This window comes from Arabidopsis thaliana, chromosome 2 (assembly GCF_000001735.4).
Source record: "Arabidopsis thaliana chromosome 2, partial sequence".
In the NCBI taxonomy this organism is placed as follows: Eukaryota; Viridiplantae; Streptophyta; class Magnoliopsida; order Brassicales; family Brassicaceae; genus Arabidopsis; species Arabidopsis thaliana.
The window spans coordinates 4,641,800-4,660,827 of NC_003071.7; the positions used below are offsets into that span (position 1 = coordinate 4,641,800).

Genomic DNA, 19,028 nt, shown 5'->3' on the forward strand with positions numbered 1-19,028 from the left:
AGATGATACTAACCTGTCGCGTAATAAGAACCAAATATCAGCTTCACATTCCCATTATTTACACAGCAGCACTTGCAAAAACAAAAAATAGAATGAGTATATCTAGTTTCATGTGTTTGTTTATGCAAGAATGTGTTTAAAATCAGATTCAGAGACCATGTTATTACAAGCACTAAAAGATCCAAAGATTCGAAGAACAAGTCAATACAAATAGCTGTAATAGAATGTCAACAAACACTTGTAAATCTCGAGAAGTTTTTTAAAAATCTAAAAATCTAAAATTTCCGAAAGCAAAATTGTGCATTCTATTTATCGAGCTACGCCTAAATCAAACCACATAAACAAAAAGTTCTAATTTTGCAAAGAACACGGACATGCAAAAGATAAAAACTTTGAAGAATCGAATCAGAGAAACCTATAAAAACAGTGATTAAGAACCAAAACAGTTCAATGGATTAACGACAGCTAAAAGAAAACTAACTAGGTTAACGAAAGGGATGAAATAAATCTACAGATTCAGAGAAACATGCCTTCGATTTTGGGATTCAGAGAGATGGTTTAATCAGAGAATTAAGGCTGAAATTGGGATTGCTGTCGCGGCTACGGCTTTGACGGCGACAAACTTCAACAACGGAGATGGCGAAAGGGATGGTTTAATCAGTGGCTCCAGGATTCGAGTCGTCGGTTTGAGAGAGTGTGGCTATGTCTTAGGGTTTTCTCGAGCTCAGAGGGAAAATATGTTTGTTCGCAGAAAAAATGAAAAAACAATTGTAAGTGTTTCGCTGTATGAGTCATTTTAGTTTCCCGGGTTAGAGGAATTCTATCATAGCGTTAGAACCTTGCTATATGAGTAAATCTATTTAATAGCGTTGATAATAGCGTTACTCTATCAATGAACAAATTTCTTGTAGTCGCAATAGCGTGCTCAAGTATTATTGGATAGAGCTTTGGGTTTTGGCGTAGACAAGGACGATTTTTCCAGTTCAACATAATTCTCAATGGTGTGTTCCGGAAGAGATAATGAAACTCTTAGCATATGCACGAGATTTTGAGGTAAAACAAGGAAGAAGACAAGAAAAAAGTATCCATCCGTTGGAGAACATGGAAAAGGAGGTAAGAAGAGGTCCAAGAGGCCAAGTGGTTTGGGCGAGTGGTTTACTAATGATGGTAAAGATAAGGGAGACGATGATGGTCACCAAGGTTTAAAAATAACGGCGTCACATCAGATTTTCATCAGATATTTGTATATATTTTTTGATTTTTTTGATTTTTTTGTTTTAAAATCAAAACTATATGACTTAGATTTCGATCAACACTCTAAGATTCATACATAGTTGAAATTTGCCAAAAGAAACTTTGATTCATACATAGTTGAAATTTACCAAAAAAAACTTAGATTCATACATACATAGTTGATTCATACAAACACCCACATACATAGTTGTACCTGCTCGTTTCCAATTGTACCTAATTAGTAAATTCATACATAACCTTAAAAACTAAAAAACATCAAATCCGAATAATTATACCTAAAAACTTACAACAAGTGAATCTAAACACCAAACCTCAAAACACATCCAATCCGAACAATTGTACCTAAAAACTTACAACAAGTATATCTAAAAACCCAACCACTAAAGCCTCTTCTTTGGGTCCTTCTCATCCTCTTCTTTCTTCTCCTTTTCCTTCTCCTTCTCATTCTCCTTCGTCTTCTCCTTCTCCTTCTTTTTTTTTTTTCTTTCTATTTTTGCCTTTTCTTTCGTAAAATGCGAACTGACATTAATTGATGGCTTCACTAACCTTCTCGGTGGCAACACACAGCTTATTATAGTTCTTCGTCCTCATATTTCTTTTCCTTCCTACAACTTCATCACCACAAGCCATCTCATCAGATTTATCGTCACTACTCTTCTCAAAGCCAGATCCCTCAAAAAAAAATGAACACGTTTCTCTCCACCTGTCTTATTCTCACTAGTCGGCTCATTATTAATAACACTCTTCTCAAGACATGATGACTCATCACCACTCCTTAACTCACCATCAACACTTTTCTTAACACACTCCTTAACTCATCATCAACACTCTTCTCAACAACACCTAACACATCATCTGTCCTCAAAATCTCATTAACAGTGTTCCCAAAACCCGGCTTTGTCTCAACAACATCATCTCCAACCATTTCATCATCAACAGCCTTCTCACCAACATTTATCTCCTAGACAGCCTCTACTAGCTTCAACATACCATCTTTTTTCAATGCCTCGTGACCACTCTCACCAACTGCTTTTTCACCACCTCCATCAAAACTGGTCTCCGCATCACCTCTATAATCACCTCCATCAAAACCGGTCTCACAATCACCTCTAAAATCACCTCCACCAAAACCAGTCTTACCATCTGTCTTTTCACCAGTTGCTTCCTCTTCTCTATCTTTTTCTTTTGTTTTGCTTGTCTCTGCATCCCTTTCAAGTTTATCCAATCTCAGATAGACATCTTGCATCGCATCTGCTACCTCTGTTTTCACTATTCTCTTTAGAAGAGAAGGTAACAACAACTCCGACTCCTCTTTCATTTCTTCAATTGGTGGAACATTTTGTTGCGTCTCCTCCATTTGTTCAGCAGCTGGGACCTGTACATCTCCATATCCTCGAGAATCTACATACAACTTTTAAATATCTTTCCACCAAATTTTCTTATGTTCTACATCCAGACGCTCATTCCATGCATCAGCAATAGGGTCCATTGTGGCTTCATCATCAAATGGCCCCACAATGTCAAGCAAAAGAGCTTCCTCACCCGCTGATGGTTGTAGATTACTAATGATGTCCAACAAAGAACAAGAAAACAGAGGTTACCACATGTTTTACTAATCCAAAATACTATTGATTACCTAACTAGTTCTTACCTATGTTGTTCCAAGCGCTTTGTTTACTTCTTGAAGTTGAAAATCTGTCATTCCATTATCTTCAAATTTCTTTTTCATATCAATGGACATCCATCCTTTGCGCCTATTACATTTTTTTGAAATTGTTTAGACATCTCAGGAATGCATTCAAACGCCAAAACCTATACACATTTTACACAGTAATATATCTTAAATCATTCAAAACAGATATACTAATTATTGAAGAAGAAAAACAAAATTTTACCTTCAGAGGAATGATGAACCCTGGAAACAAATAGTCAATTCCCACTTTCCCATCTAATCGCTTCTTCATCAAGTGAACGATCTTTTCCATAGTGTCTTCAAAAGTATTTTGCCCGCTAGGAAACTTTTTTACCTATTCCAAGTCATTCACTATCTTCAGAATAAATGAATGTATGCTACCAAACCTTCTCCTCCCTCTTACTATCGCGCATAAAAAGAGTAAGACAGCCACCCGCAACTGATCTCCATCACACTCATCTTCCATTGACTTCAGCATATCTTCCACATCCTTCACATTTACAACTTGTGTTCCATAAACCTTCTCCACAAAGTCAAAGCTACCAAAATTCCTTGTTTTAAAGTCTAATTCAAATTGATGAAAATCTAAACCAGTAATTAGAGCATGTTCTCTAAGCGAGTAGCATATTGGAACGTCATTCACCACAAACCAGCAAACCCTCTTCTTCTGTGTCGAAGCAGTCTGCATAAGGAGCATCAACATACCATGCACCTTATTTTTACTATGCCTATCCATGTGCCATATATGCTTGAATTGCTTGTTCGTTCTAAACCATTTCTTTTTATTCTCCTTGAGCATACTTCCTATGATAGCAAACGTGTTACCAATGGTACACCTTGTAGAAATTTTCAGAATCTTTTCATACCCGTCAGGAGTAAAGAATAAACTCATCCAAATCTATTTCTATTTCCTGCAATACTAACACACAAAAATTTAGTCCCACAACATAGTTGTAAATATTGATACTCTATTGTACTTATAAAAATCAAACATGAATATTACTTACCTCATGATCAGAGGCATCATTAGTCCCCCTCATCTTCCAAGTCATTGTCCATTGCAACTACTATCTCTAAATGGAGTGGATCAGATAGCTTTTGTCTATTATCACTTCTAAGATAGGCATATACTTCACTTCTAGAAGTAGGTTCTCCTCCTCTACGAGTAACAACTATAGTAATTAGTACTTGCAACAACAAATCCAAAATACAAATTCAATATCAAACATTTAAAATACTTGTCATCTTTTGTTTTAGACATACACTACAAAAAAAGTCTACATTGATAGCATAACGACATAGCACAGATTACTCAACTGCTATTGAAGATTAATTGTAATTTTTATTTTCATATATATCATTTTATATACGCTAGGATAGAGTTTGCTGATATAGCATTTTATTAACGCTAATGTATAATTTTATTAAACGGGAAACTAAAATACCTTATTCCGCTAGAAATTTAGCCAAAATTTAGTCTTTCGTGTAATAAATTCTAAAATAATATATTCTGCCTACATTATAAAAATTTAGTCTTGGTTTTGTTTCTTGTAGACTAATTAGTACTAACATACATTACATGGTTTTGGATTTTATTGTTTGTTGGCTTATACAAAAGATTCTTAGGTCAAAGAGGAGCGAACATAGATAATTAAAAGATGAATGATAGTGAAGGTAAGTCATTTTCTTGGAAACTGTTTCCCGAATTTGCTTGGCTGGTTGGGAAGATATGTATATCTTATTGTTTTAGCTGCATTGATTTCACTTATGTGGTTCTTCACTTTTATTTTCACAATTATCAGAAGTTCCTGATCTAAGTAAATGGTTTTCGAGTTATGTCTATGAATCACCAATGCTGGATACAAGTGATGGTCTTAACTTTTCTTTTTTTGGAGAAAGTAAAGGTATAAATAATATGGAATTAGTCTCTTCTGAGGGTAAAGATATGTCTCAGTCACATGTTACGTTTGCATGTGAGTAAAGATGTTTGTTTGCTAATAAAGTGATTCGATAAGTTTTGTAGTAGGAAGCATGAATCTTCCTTGTTTTCTTTCATGTACCAGAAATTACAGATGTCGTTGAGGACAGTGACAAAGATGAAGACTGCAACATTTGGAGAAAATATACGGAAGAGTTTAGTAGTCTTTTTCGAAAACCTATGAGAAAGAAAGAGAGTACAACAACAACGTATGAAGCTGAGCTAACTTCCTTGAGGAACCGAGTCCAATATCTAGAAAACGAAATAAGGATTTTGCATGATCTCATCAATCGTTTTCAAGTTCTCCAATTGCAAAAGTAGTATATAGAATTAAAGATATTAGTTGTACATGTTTGAGACTCGTGTTATGTATAAATTAATGTTTGATCTTTTGGAAATTTAATATATATATTGAATATTTTCCAAATTAAACAGATTCCACCAAATGTTTGTAGAGTAATACAACTGCATAAAATAAGAGTCATAAAACTGAATATTATAGCACTGAAAAAATGATAGATCATAGCATGGATGTATCGTCATATAAAAATAAATAAAAGCGTTCAAGAAAGTGCTATTGTATGTGAATCTATCGTAGCATTTAAAAAAATGCTAATGTATGGGTCATACTTACGATGCATGCCGATGTTATAACATTTGTGAATTCGCTATATTATATGTATGATAGCAAATATTTCGCGCTAACAATGTCAATATTTCTTGTAGTGATATTCACAAACCATCTATAAGGAACAAATTCATATCCGAATTTAAATCATAAAAACTTGTTTCAATGGCTATCCTTAACAAAGGCTACTAAGGGACAATTTAAAAGAATCCCAATTTCAAATCCGAATTGTAATTCAAATCCAAATTGTAATGATAAAATCCAAATTATAATCATTAAACATCATAATTCAATCGATAACTTATCCAAAATCCATCTCTAAATCAAAGAGAAGAAGAGACCAAACTCTAAAACAAAACGTAATCTAACCCATGACACCCTAAATCCCAACACAATCAATCAAAAACTATGGATCAAACAGATAAAATCTTACATAGATATGACACAAAAGATTTCTTACCGGCGGTTTCTCGGTTTCAAAGTGGATTTCTCATATTCACGGTAGATATCTCAGATTCACAGAGTATCTAGAGAAACAAGTGAAAAGGGAAGAAGAAGAAGATGAAAGGGTATCGACTGAAACGAGATAGAGAAGAAGAAGAGGATCCAGAAGAAAAAATGAAACAAAATTGAGATTTTTCAAGTCATATTCTCCAATTGCCGAAAGAGATAAAAAGAGTAAGACGAAGGCGTGGGGAACTTTTGGAAATTAGGTTTTTTCATCATCAAACTATCTTATCACTTCCATAAAGCAAAAGCCTTTATCAGAAACAAATAATGAAATCGATGGAAGGATAAAGTTTAAAGTTAAAAGATTAATCCTTTTAAACCCAAATCGACCAACACAGAAGATACAAGAAATACTTCAGTAGAAGTGAATTTGAATTCCTTAAATAGGGACAAAGAAGAAGATGATAAAGCAAAAATAAAAGTGAACAATGAATAATTTGGAGATTAGCGCAAAAAAGGTTAAACTCAACGATCAGTTTCATTAAGATCCAAGTAATACAATCATCCTGTCTTGCCATCTCGTTCTTCCCCTCTCCTTCGCTCCAATCCCATCGTCGGCAAGTTCTGTTTCTGTCCGTATTCCTTATCTCCAATATTGGAAACTCGAATGTCGACAAAATTTTCAACACTTCATCTTCTCCTCTCTCTCTCTCTCTCTCTCTCTCTCTCTCTCTCTCTCTCTCTCTCTCTCTCTCTCTCTCTCTCTCTCTCTCTCTCTCTCTCTCTCTCTTTCTCTCTCTCAATTCTATTTGATTTTCAAATTTTCTGATTTGCAAAGTCACCCTTCAAGCTTGTTATTAGATTCCCATATCATCCACATCGCTATTCTCTATGAAAACTGTGAGTATAAAATCCATTTTGTTCTTCATCTTTATAATCAATTTTGTAGTCATCTCTTTCACTGGTTAATTCTGTATGTTGTTCACTCTCCAAACAAGACTGTGACGGACATTAATATGAGGAGCTCCTCACTCTCGAAATATGAATCTAAATACTCTCCTAAAATCTGACTTACTCTCATACACTTAATGAAATTTTAAAATCCATGTTTACCCTTACCCAACAAACCAAACCGATCACGGTTTACTCTCTTAATCGATGCAATCCCATTTATTTAATTCAAAAATTAAAAACAAAAACAACCAATTTAAAACATACCTCTCTTTATCTTCATCGAGACAAAATCGATCCCCTTTGCAGCCATCGTCGAATCCTTCGTCGTCGAATCCAATCGACCAAGCTCATCTTTGTTCTTCGTGTATTATTCAAAGTGAGCTTTACCATTCTCTTCTTATACTCTTCACATCTTAATTCATCTACTCTTGTGTTGTTGTGTTTGTACTTTGGAGATTTCAGCTAGATTTGATAGGTTTGAAATTGGTGTTGAAATCTAAAAGAGAAGTACTTTTGATAAACGGGTCGGTTAAAATTAAAATTTAACTGAAATTAAAGTCAAAATGGGTTAATTAACGGGTAATTTTACAAATCGGGTCATATGATTTCAAATCTATTAATCCTTCTCATCTTTTCAATTAAAAAGAATTTTTAAATAACCCAAAAACAAACAAATCGTAACTAATACACGATTATGGTATCAATTAATAACAATCCCTACTAAAATGGTAACTAACTTTATTTAGTTACCTTTAACAACTTTATTTTTTCATGAATATTGTTTGCGGGATCCGGTAATATTCTCTAATTTACTTGGTTAAAGATACTAAAATCTACATAATCTCCAATCATATCCTAACTTACTACCTTAAATATTCTCTAAACTACATGTTCTACAAAATAGTCAATTATATTCCGTATTGATTAACTATATATTTCCTACATTACTAAGGTGATGTACACATTATTGACCCAATAATTTAGATTCTATTATCCTTGACTAACTAAATATATTCTCAAAATCATTATTTAGTAATATGCTTCCAAGATACCATTCCTAATATACGAAATCTACAATATATGGCAACTAAACATATGAATTCATATTAAAATTTTGAAAATAATGCTAACATGATAATCTTAATATTTTTCATATGCAATTTCGGTAAGATATGATTACAATATTAACTAATATACGCTACAAACTAACCTTATCTAACCTTATTCGCATACAAATGCTTACAGAATATGCTTATTATAAAGGGAATGTGACACGTTTAGGCACTTTTAGAGAATCTTATTCCTTTTGAGGCACTTATAAGGGAGAGAACACTTTTTCCATTATTTAACTTCTTTTAAGACATTTTTACTCCTAATTTAACCAAACACTTTTATTTGAAATTTACACAAGTTAAAGACTTTCTCTCTTCCACGATCCTTATGCAAATAAGGAAATCTCTCTCTCTCTCTCTCTCTCTCTCTGCAAAATCGATAAGAGGAATCAAGCGTAGAAGTTATGGAGACGTGGAGAGAGAGACACTACAAATTATAGAAGGAGAGAGAGAGAGAGAGAGAGAGAGAGAGAGAGAGAGAGAGAGAGAGAGAGAGAGAGAGAGAGAGAGAGAGAGAGAGAGAGAGAGAGAGAGAGAGAGAGAGAGAGAGAGGAGAAGAGAACGTGGGTTAAGAGAGTATTTTAGTTAAGAGGTATTTTAGTAAAAACAACATTGAGAAAGTGTCTACTCCTTAAGTGCCTAAACACGGAAATAATTTGGAAAAAGTGTCTAAGAGTGTAATATTCTCTTATAAACCCTAAAATAAGATCTAACCAGAAAAACTATATATATATATATATCCTTTACTATTCTATCTGACCATAAACACTACCATATAGCTCCATAACCATTTCTATCTAAATCGCTTCTATACAAACTTACATCAAACAAAATGGCCTATAACACTGCCACTGCTTTCACCAGCTTTTGGGAGATATATTTGTAAGTTCTCATATTATAATACTTTCCAGTTCTAATTTACCTAACTGAAGCAGACGAGAAAGTATGCATCAATTTACTTTTATGATGATTGTTCTGATTTTTAGCTTTCACTAAATAATTAATGATTCAAGAGAGATTTTTTTTGTCTTAACAGTTTATTACCATCCAATGATGAAATTCTAGAAAAAGAAATTCATGAATATTCTGGAAATATGATTATTCCAGCTTCTATTGTCTCTGGTGACCATTTCATACTACAAAAATCAATACAAACTAGATATTGACCCGCGGTACACCGCAGTGTATATATTTGTTAAAAAATTATATATAATTTTATAAGAATTATTATTTGTATATGAATAATATATTTAAAATTTTATAATTTTTATCGATGTAAAGTTTGAGTATATCATGTTTATTTTTTTTATATCTGTTGTATATTAGTTTATTATGCTAAAATTCAGTATTTTTTTGCTTTGTGATTTGCCTTTTTCTTTTGTGGTTTGTGTTGTGTGTAAACTGTTAATTAATATTGTACATTTAATTTGTTATATTTATTTTAATTAAAAAAAGGAGAAATATAAGTAGCATCTTAATTTGACTATATGTATTTCCAAAAAATGTTTATATAGAAAGATGATTCATTGTTTAAAACGTCTAGTACGTGAGCTAATCACGCAAACTTTATTGCTTAAATATATTGACTATTATGAATGTGATATTGTGTGGTGATAATTTGTTTATATAGGACAAGTTGTATATGCCGATTGATATTTATCATATATTTGAATTGAGAATTTTAATTGACATGAATGCAGATCGTTGAGTATGGAAACTGTCTATAAAAACTTTGTGTCGTTGGAGTTATGCGATTCAAGTGTTATTGGAGTTAATTCAAGTAATCAATGCAATTAAACTAATTGTAAGTTTTTAGTTCTAAATCTACATATACATTTTTGGGGACAATTTGTGTCGAAAAATCCTTTTTCAATTTCGACATTGTATGTTTAGTCCCTACAAAATCAATCAGACAAGATATATTCTTTAGGACAATGACCAAATTTTTGATTAACAATTAAGATATTGCACTAACTACTTGCATAAACTCAGATATTGTTAACTACTACCCTAATAAATTGCACAAATCAATTCCTAAAACTCTACGGAATTAATGAATGACTATTTCCTAATTAGCCAAATTCGGAAATCAATCCTAACTAACCATACCTAAAATTATTTGATTTTAAAACGATTTTAGTTTTAAATGTCATCAAATCTTACCAAAATTTATTCTTGTAGCAACCCGCCCCGTGGGACCTGCACACGTGGCCACTCTCTGCCATGTGGCATCCTGCTGGCTCTGCGGCGCATCGACCCTAACCTCTCTCCTTAGGCCACCAAAGCCCTGGGCCACCAGAGGTTAGGGTCGGTGCGCTGCAGAGCCAGCAGGATGCCACGTGGTAGAGAGTGGCCACGTGTGCGGGTCCCACGGGGCGGGTTGTTACAATTTTTCTCTAATTACTTTCAACAATAAATCCGGTAATCAAAATACATTTTCAGAATAGTCTTGATTCATACTCAAGCATCTTCCTAAGATAGATTTTCCTACCTAATTCGAGATTTTCCTAAATAAAATTTAAACTACATTTAATCACTGAATTTATAACAAACAAATGTTTCCACAGCAAATTGTTTCCTATTATAATGCTAGAGATTATATTACATTTAGCATTTGTTTCCTAACAAAATTGAACCATATTAATTAAATATTCAATCCAACTAATCAAATAAGAAATTTCTCATAACTCAAAGATTTTATCAATATTTGATTAAGCATCTACGTAGCATATTCTTAGTTTGTGACAATTTAAAGATTTTCAAAGATATCAAATACCTACTCATTAATATTTTTTATATTTTCTAATCAAAACCCTATTAATATAACAAAAAACTATAAATACTCAACCACCTAAACACAAAACACCAATACCATTTTGATCTATAGCAAAAGCTCCAAAACCCTACCAACACCAATGACCGCGTCATTTGCTTATTTGAGGGATTGTCAATGTAAGCAAGACACTGCTACCCTCATACGTGACAAAGAAAAAATGTTAAGATTATCAAATTTCATCAAGTGCTTTATATATATATATATGTATTAATACCAAAGTTAGGGTTAGACAATTCAAATGTTTTTAGACTTCTTGCAAATACAAAACTAATCATGTTTTTTTTTTGAGATTCTAATCATCAAATTGACACTTATATATATATATATATATATATATATATTTTGTTACAGCTTAAGGTATGATATGTAAAGAAAATATTGATCTTGGGTTTCTAATATAATTAGTAATACTATCTAAATATGATTTTATATTCTGTTTTATTGACTCTTTTTCTTTATTATAGCTTCAGGGAATGATGAGAATGTATATTTTTTTGAAGACCGAACAAGTTTGACTCATGTTAGGAACAAATTTGACACAATAGTTTGCTTCCTCTAAAAGAACAAGATCACAAGGTACGAATGTTTTATTTGTTGTGCTCCAAACGAAAATTCAAGAGTTTTTCTTTGTTTTATTTGATGTGTCTATAATTTTGCCAATAAATTTGATCAACAATGATTTAATTGAGATAGTGTATTGGTGTTTGGTATATATATATTGAAAGTAGAAAAGTAACAAAAATATTTGAGGTAATAATCTCCAACTTTTAAATCGACTCGAATGATATGTTTTAAATAAAAATGTTTGGTGAAATATGGACAAAAAATCAATAATCAAAGATTCTTAAATTTAACACAATATTTACTAATCAAAGATCATTACCTCAAATATTTTTAATAAAACTTTACAAATTATCTTAGGATTCCCCCATATATCCAAGGTAGAATCTTAGATTTAACAATCAAAGTACAACTATATAATCTTTAACACTAAACAAAACAAATAATAGTAGCATTTAACAAATAAAATTTTAATTTTAATATTTTAGTTAGAAAAAATTTCTTTTTATTGGTATATTAAAAATCAACATTATTGAATATTAAAATAAGAGTTAAGTTTTTTGATGCCTCTAATGTTCATATTCTTTAACACATCTAAATATCTAATTGTAATACAAAGTTATTAAATTACATGTGTTCTACAGGCTAAATTTAAAAACACAAAAAATTTAAATTATGTAATTTAAATACAAAAATTTATGAATAAAACATATTATATTACCTTATAGTGTATCACGGGTCAAATCCTAGAAGATAAAATTATATTAAGCTTATTAATATCATAAACTTACGACTTAATAAAAACCATATATAATCTTATCGAAAACTTTATTACTTAACACAAACACCAATACACATTATACATGATAAATTCTTCATTTATAAAAATAAAAAATAAACAAAAAGTACTAAACCCGTGGTGTACCACCGGTCACATTCTAGTTATTTGTATGAGATTAAATTGGTAAGGACTAAGTAAATAGGTGACGGATTTTTGGCCAAAAACCCTACCAAAAATGAATATTTACTATTATATTGTACTTAATTCAATAACCTAATAACGAATTATTATTATTTTGTCTAGTCAAAAGACTATCGGATTAACTACTCCTTCATCTAACAGTGTCTATGCATCTAATATTGGTGAATCTCTTGAACAGAACAGTCATCCACTACCAAGACGTTACTTGGAAAAAATTGATGAAGAAAATGATAAGAAGGCTTTTGCTCTTATATTTGAAAATTCAAATATCATCGATGATGAAAAGAAGGAAGATGTGAACATTAAAATGGAAAATATGACTCAAGCAGAAGAGAGTGGATTGCTACCGTGGTTTGGAATTTTCATTTGGTGTTCTGTTGCTTTGATCCATTTTATTTTATTTATAATACTTAGTCTTGCAAAATTTTACTTTGATCGAGAAATCTAAAATCTAACTAAAAAACACAAGCTAACTGTTACATGGTTCTTCAACGAAGCCATGTAAGAGATCGTCTTTTGTAATGCAGATTGCAAACAGATCCCTCTTGCCTCTTTTATAACTCCTTCCTAGAATCAAGACCACACCTTCTTTTTTAATGCAGATTCTCATGGGCGATTTGGAAAATCTTATCAAAACGTAGCAACTTCAACTCTCTAAGAAATTGGGAATCTCTCTTTGGCCAATTAAGGAATTACAAAGCTCAAACATGCTTCCTAGAAACAGATCCCGTTTGCTTATTGCTTGGAAGTCTCCATCTATTTGGTCTGGACTGAACGCCATCACCGTCGCCTCCATTGAAACAGAACCTTATCGGTGGACACAATTATTATAAAAGATGATCTCTTGATTCGAAATCGTATTGCAAATCTTCAGGAAAGAAATCTAACACATGCCTCTGTTATGCTTCAACAATTTTTCTCCTCTTAATTGCATGTCTCTGTTTTTTTCGATGTTTCAATTAACGTTTGTTCTTCTTGTCAACAACTCAGTTAACGAGAGAGATGTCACAAATTGGGCTTCAGTTTTAGTTTCCCCCATTAGCCCATATTGAGCTGTTTTATTAGTTGCAGATTAACTACCCTAGGCCTTGATAGCTTTGTATCATTTTATTTCTCATAGTCATACTACACTCTTTGTATCGACTATTTTATTTCTCATAGTCATACTACACTCTTTGTATCGACTGCCAGTCAAGAGAATCGTAATTACATGAATCATTTAAGATAGATTAGTGTTAAATAACATAAAAACAAAAAAGCCGATGCAAATCTTTATTTCACTCATTACCTAATTGTCTTATTCTAAAATAAACATGTAACTCATTGGAATGCAAATATTCCTATGATCAAACTCTATGTTGTTATATTACTAAACAATATTCCTATTAATTTTATAGTTATGCACTTCCAAAAAAGGAAAACACTATTGTGCTACTAAATAATAATTACTACGATGGATTTTAGTTGTAAACATTTGTCATTTCTCTCTATTGTTCCCTATCATGAATATTTATATGTACACTACATCATTCGTTCTACTAAAATTCTAAAAAATATTAAAATCCACATTATAACACTATATGGATAAAAACATTCCCTTACGGTAGACAGCGGATCTGAACATGGTTGTCATGATTGATGAAGCCATACCAATGACTTTCTTAAGGATCTTACAAAGGCACTTATTTTGAAAATTTATATTTGAAAAAGTCAAACCCTAAAAAGTAAGAATCAATTATATACAGCTACAATTTAAATACATTAACTAACTAAACTATATCAACATTCATTACCAATACAATTTTTACGCAATCGTTTATTTTTAAAACATATATATTATGATTAAATATAAGTATATAAAAATATAATACACATTATTACATAATATCAGTATGTAATTTTGCTACCGTCCATACGATTTGAAACTATACACCTCCTAATTCGTAATCACAACTGTTTTTGTTCTTTTTTAAAATATGTCAATATATATTGCATTGCGGTATTTTCAAAATACGTCTCGTTATCAAAATACATACACACATACAATTATCCATCACATAATACTGAAAATTTTGACATTCCTCCGCGATGTAGCGCGGGTACAAACCTAGTTAATGGACATTATGTTGGTAACTATGTATTTCGGGTCCATTCTGACATTTGAATATATTGTAATGGTTGATTGTAGTTAATCTTAGGTAGATTAGTGTTTTTGGTCCGAGAATCAATTTGCTAGAATAGGAAAATCTAGGTATCACTGAGAAACGTGGTATAATTGTTCGAAGTAGTATATCTGATACAAATGGTATTTATGAGATAACAGCTAATGATTTTTTTTTCAAGAGAATGAGCAACCTTCCAATAAACATATATTTTGATTATGATGGATATTATTCAAAAACTGGAGAACCATATATTAATGAAATCCAAAAGTAGTTGGTTTGTATGGTATATCGTTTAGGACATCATCAATGGAGGAGATAACTTATTCATAGTTAGTGGATAAGATATGCATGAAGATTAAGATAGATGAATCTACGATAAAGCTGTTCTTGAGTTACATTCCATCAGAAGTTAAAATTCTTACATATTTATATATTAGGGATGATGATGATGTATATGTTTATCTAACCATGTTGGATGAAGAGAAAACTAGAAGTGTCTTGCATGTAGAAGTCGGTAATGACTTGGAAATGGTTCAATTAAACGAGCAAAAATCGAGAGTACAAGAAAAATGTTCAGTTGGTGTGAATTATTTTGAAGAGAATTTTAGTAGTACAGATAATGATGATAGAGCTAATGTTGGTGCTATAACTCTTTACGCAAATGAGCCACTAAGAGAACAACTTCATGAGACTTTGGAGCCACTAGAAATTGTTGCTATTAGAGATGTAGATAATGGTATTGATAGTAATGTGGATATGAGTAAGGAAAATGATGGTATTCGTAAATATGTTTAGAAACCACGTGTTAGCCAAAATGCTAAGTTTAAACCTCCATGGGAAGATGATCTTGATCTCGTTATAGGTCAAGAATTTAAAAACATGCATGATGTGAAATATTTAGTTGAGACAAGAGCAAATAAGAATTGTTTTGGTCTGCCTTTACAAAACTCAGATACGAAGCGGTATGTGGCAACATGTGTTGAAGAATGGTATGTACGATATTTGAAGGCTAAGCATTCAACTTGCTTCTCTATTCGAACATATAAGAAGTTGCTTACATGTGTATAGTCGAGTACTGCTACATGCATCAAAAGAAGAGGTACTACATGTTTAGTTGCATCCGTATTGCATGAAGATTATCCATGTCAATAAAAGACCCCAAGTCCTGAAAGTCTCATTAGTCTTGTTCAGGAAAAATATGGTACAAAAGTGTCATACTCGATTGCTAATAGGGAAAAAAAACTACATCTTAGTGATATTCGTGCCAGTCCAGATGAGAGTTTCAAGATGGTTTATCAATATTTGCATATGTTTGAGAAGGTGGATCATGGCACAAAAACTAGTGTGGTATTTGATGAAGAAAAAAGGTTACCTATTTGTACCTATTCTCCACCTTTTCCCTCTTCTCAATTGACTCTTTCTCTTTATCTTCAGCCAACTCTCTTTATCTTTAGCCAAACCACTTGATTCTTTCCTTTCTCTACATCTTCTCCAATCTCATTCTCTTCCAACTCTTTTTCTTTTCCTTTCTATACATCTTCTTCAATCTCATACTCTTCCAACTCTTTTTCTTTCTCATTCTATTTTTTTCTCTCCATCTTCTTTAGTATCAGACTCATTTTCTCTCTCTGCCTTTCCATCTTCATCGATATCAGACTCATTCTCTTTCTCTGCCTCTCCATCTTCTTCGATCACATCCTCCTCTAATTTAGGCTCATTTTCTTTGTTTCACCTGCATCTTCTTCGAACTCATTCTCTTCCAACTCAGTCTCATCTCCTTCCTCTTCATCTCCCTCTCCAATTCATTCTCTTCCAACTCATTATCTTTCTCTTTCTCTCTATGTTTGTTCTCACCTTCTTTACTTATACATTATTTTAATATCTTCACTATTCTCTGAAACTGCCTCGACCACACTATAACTAACATTGCATTATAAAGCTTTTCAAAAAATATTTACTTGTTTTCATGAATGATAAGCTTTGTCCAACCATCAACAATCACAGTATTTTTGGTTAAGTTTTTTTGATAAAAATGTGTAACAATTTTCTTGGAAAGCAAGTTAGTCTGATGGTCGAGAATCGAGATCTTGATATTGGTACTGCACCATGTACGTATAACACAAGGACTAAAATCTTCTTATGGATTATTTACTGACTGATTTTATGAACCGCTTCAGTTATTTTTTGTGTCTTTGTGTAGATGCAGTCAAGAATTTTCTCGGTCAAGATCCTGAAGGAGCTCATCTCATGGTGAAACTAGCGAGTACACCTTGTAAATCTCTCTACAGATATATCTAAAGTTCAATAATGTTTTTGAAAATTGGGTTTATTTTGTTTGATAACTCTTTGCATTATGTAGCTGATAGGTCAGAGATGAGTCCTTCAAGCTTGGCAACGTTGGCATTGGATGATACACATGGTCTAACAAGTCATAAAAACACATATGGTACTAGATTCATGCTCGAAAACTCGATTTCTTGCACTTTTGACATCTAAGAATTTCCTTGTGTTTTTCTCCTTCGTAGTAAACAAGTTGCAGATTCCTAATGATCAGCAAAATCAATTTCATTCTTATCAATGGTCTACTACAACTAATCATATACCTTGTAAAGAACAGACTCAAACCATTCTCTCTTCTGAATATTGAGTTTGTTTTGTTTGATATCTATTGCATTGTACAGCAGGTCATGATTGCAGCTGGCAAAACTTGGTTTCTTTCACTTTTGACTTCTAAAGCTTCCTTTGGTTTCTCTGTCTTGTAGTAAACCAGTTGCCGATTCCAATTGGTCAGCAAAATCATCTTCCTCAAAACCAATGGTCTACACCAAATCATCAAGCTTCTAAAGAAGAGATTCAATCTTTCTCTCTTAATCTATCATTTGTTTATCACTTTTACTTGAGCATTTTTTATGAATGGCTCAACTTTCATTCTCCATAGGTACTCGTGGAGCTCCTACCGTTCAACCAGCAGCTAATGATCAAACCTTTTTCTCCATAGGTACCCATCTAGGAGCTCCTACCGTTCCACCAGGAGCTAATGATCACTGGTTTCCTTATAGTGATCCTGCGTGTAAAAAAGACTTAGTCTTTCTCTCTTAATCTATCATTTGTTTAACACTTCTACTTGAGCATTTTAATGAATTACACTACTTTCTTTCTCCATAGGTACCAATTCTGGAGCTTCTGCCGTTCCACCAGCAGATAATGGTCAATGGTTGCCATATACAGATCCTACGTGTAAAGAAAACACTCAACCTTTATCCCTCATAGTTTAAACCCTTTTACATTGAATTACTCTTTCTTTCTTTTTTCTCCATAGATAACTATACTGTTGTATATTCAACCGGTGCACCAGCAGCCACTGCTCAATGGCCAACATCTAATGATTTCCTTCCCATAGATACTCGAGCTCCAACTTTTGCAAAAGCACCTACTGCGGCATTTGACCATTTTGCAAATGGTTTTGGAGAAGATATTAATAATAGCAGCCCAAATTTCCAGCCGATGGATCCTTCAACAGCAAAACTACTAACACAACTCGACCACCTGCAACAAGACCCATATGGACAATACCAACTGCCACTGCAGGTTCTAAAAAAACCCTCACTAGAAGAGCTGCGAAAACTTCCATATGAAGTAAACAACGTGCTGCGATATGATGGAAACAACAACGGGATGCAAGGAGTACTAATGAAACCCGAAAAGCCGCCACAAGACCTATATGGACAATGCCAACCGCAACCACAGATCCAACGAAACTTTTCAGTACAAGAGCTGCAAAAACTTCAATATGAAGCAAACAACAACGGGTTGCAATATGATGCACACAACAACGGGCTGCAAGGAGGACTAACGCAACCCGAGAAGCCACTACAAGACCTATATGGAAAATGCCAACAGAATCTCTCAGTAGAAGATCTGCTACCTCTTGAATATGAAGCAAACAACAACGGACTGCAAGGAGGACTAACACAACCCGAGAAGCCATTACAAGACCTATATGGAGAATGCCAACAAAATCTCTCAGTAGAAGATCTGCTAACTCTTGAATATGAAGCAAACAACAACAAACTGCTAGGAGTACCAACGCAACCCGAGAAGCCACTACAAGACCTATATGGAGAATGCCAACAGAATCTCTCAGTAGAAGATCTGCTACCTCTTGAATATGAAGCAAACAACAACGGACTACAAGGAGGACTAACGCAACCCGAGAAGCCACTACAAGACCTATATGGAGAATGCCAACATAATCTCTCAATAGAAGATCTGCTACCTCTTGAATATGAAGCAAACAACAACGGACTGCAAGGAGGACTAACACAACCCGAGAAGCCACTACAAGACCTATATGGAGAATGCTAACAGAATTTCTCAGTAGAAGATCTGCTAACTCTTGAATATGAAGCAAACAA

At 33.0% G+C, this 19,028-nt stretch overlaps 1 protein-coding gene and 2 pseudogenes across 3 annotated transcripts; 2 read left to right on the top strand and 1 right to left on the bottom strand.

The window, feature by feature from the left end:
- Positions 1 to 2,039: 2,039 nt before the first annotated feature.
- Positions 2,040 to 3,839, bottom strand: AT2G11600 (annotated as a pseudogene; the record flags this gene model as incomplete). The annotated part of the gene is made up of 1 exon: positions 2,040 to 3,839.
- A 10,955-nt stretch (positions 3,840 to 14,794) lies between these two features.
- On the top strand, positions 14,795 to 15,957 carry AT2G11610 (annotated as a pseudogene; the record flags this gene model as incomplete). The annotated part of the gene is made up of 1 exon: positions 14,795 to 15,957.
- Positions 15,958 to 16,645: 688 nt separating this feature from the next.
- AT2G11620 (uncharacterized protein) lies at positions 16,646 to 18,978 on the top strand (the record flags this gene model as incomplete). Its single annotated transcript, NM_126861.1, has 6 exons — positions 16,646 to 16,721; positions 16,973 to 17,041; positions 17,139 to 17,219; positions 17,552 to 17,683; positions 17,779 to 17,850; positions 17,933 to 18,978. 6 exons carry the CDS (start codon positions 16,646 to 16,648, stop codon positions 18,976 to 18,978), a joined length of 1,476 nt encoding a protein of 491 aa, NP_178902.1.
- Between the last annotated feature and the right edge of the window lie 50 nt (positions 18,979 to 19,028).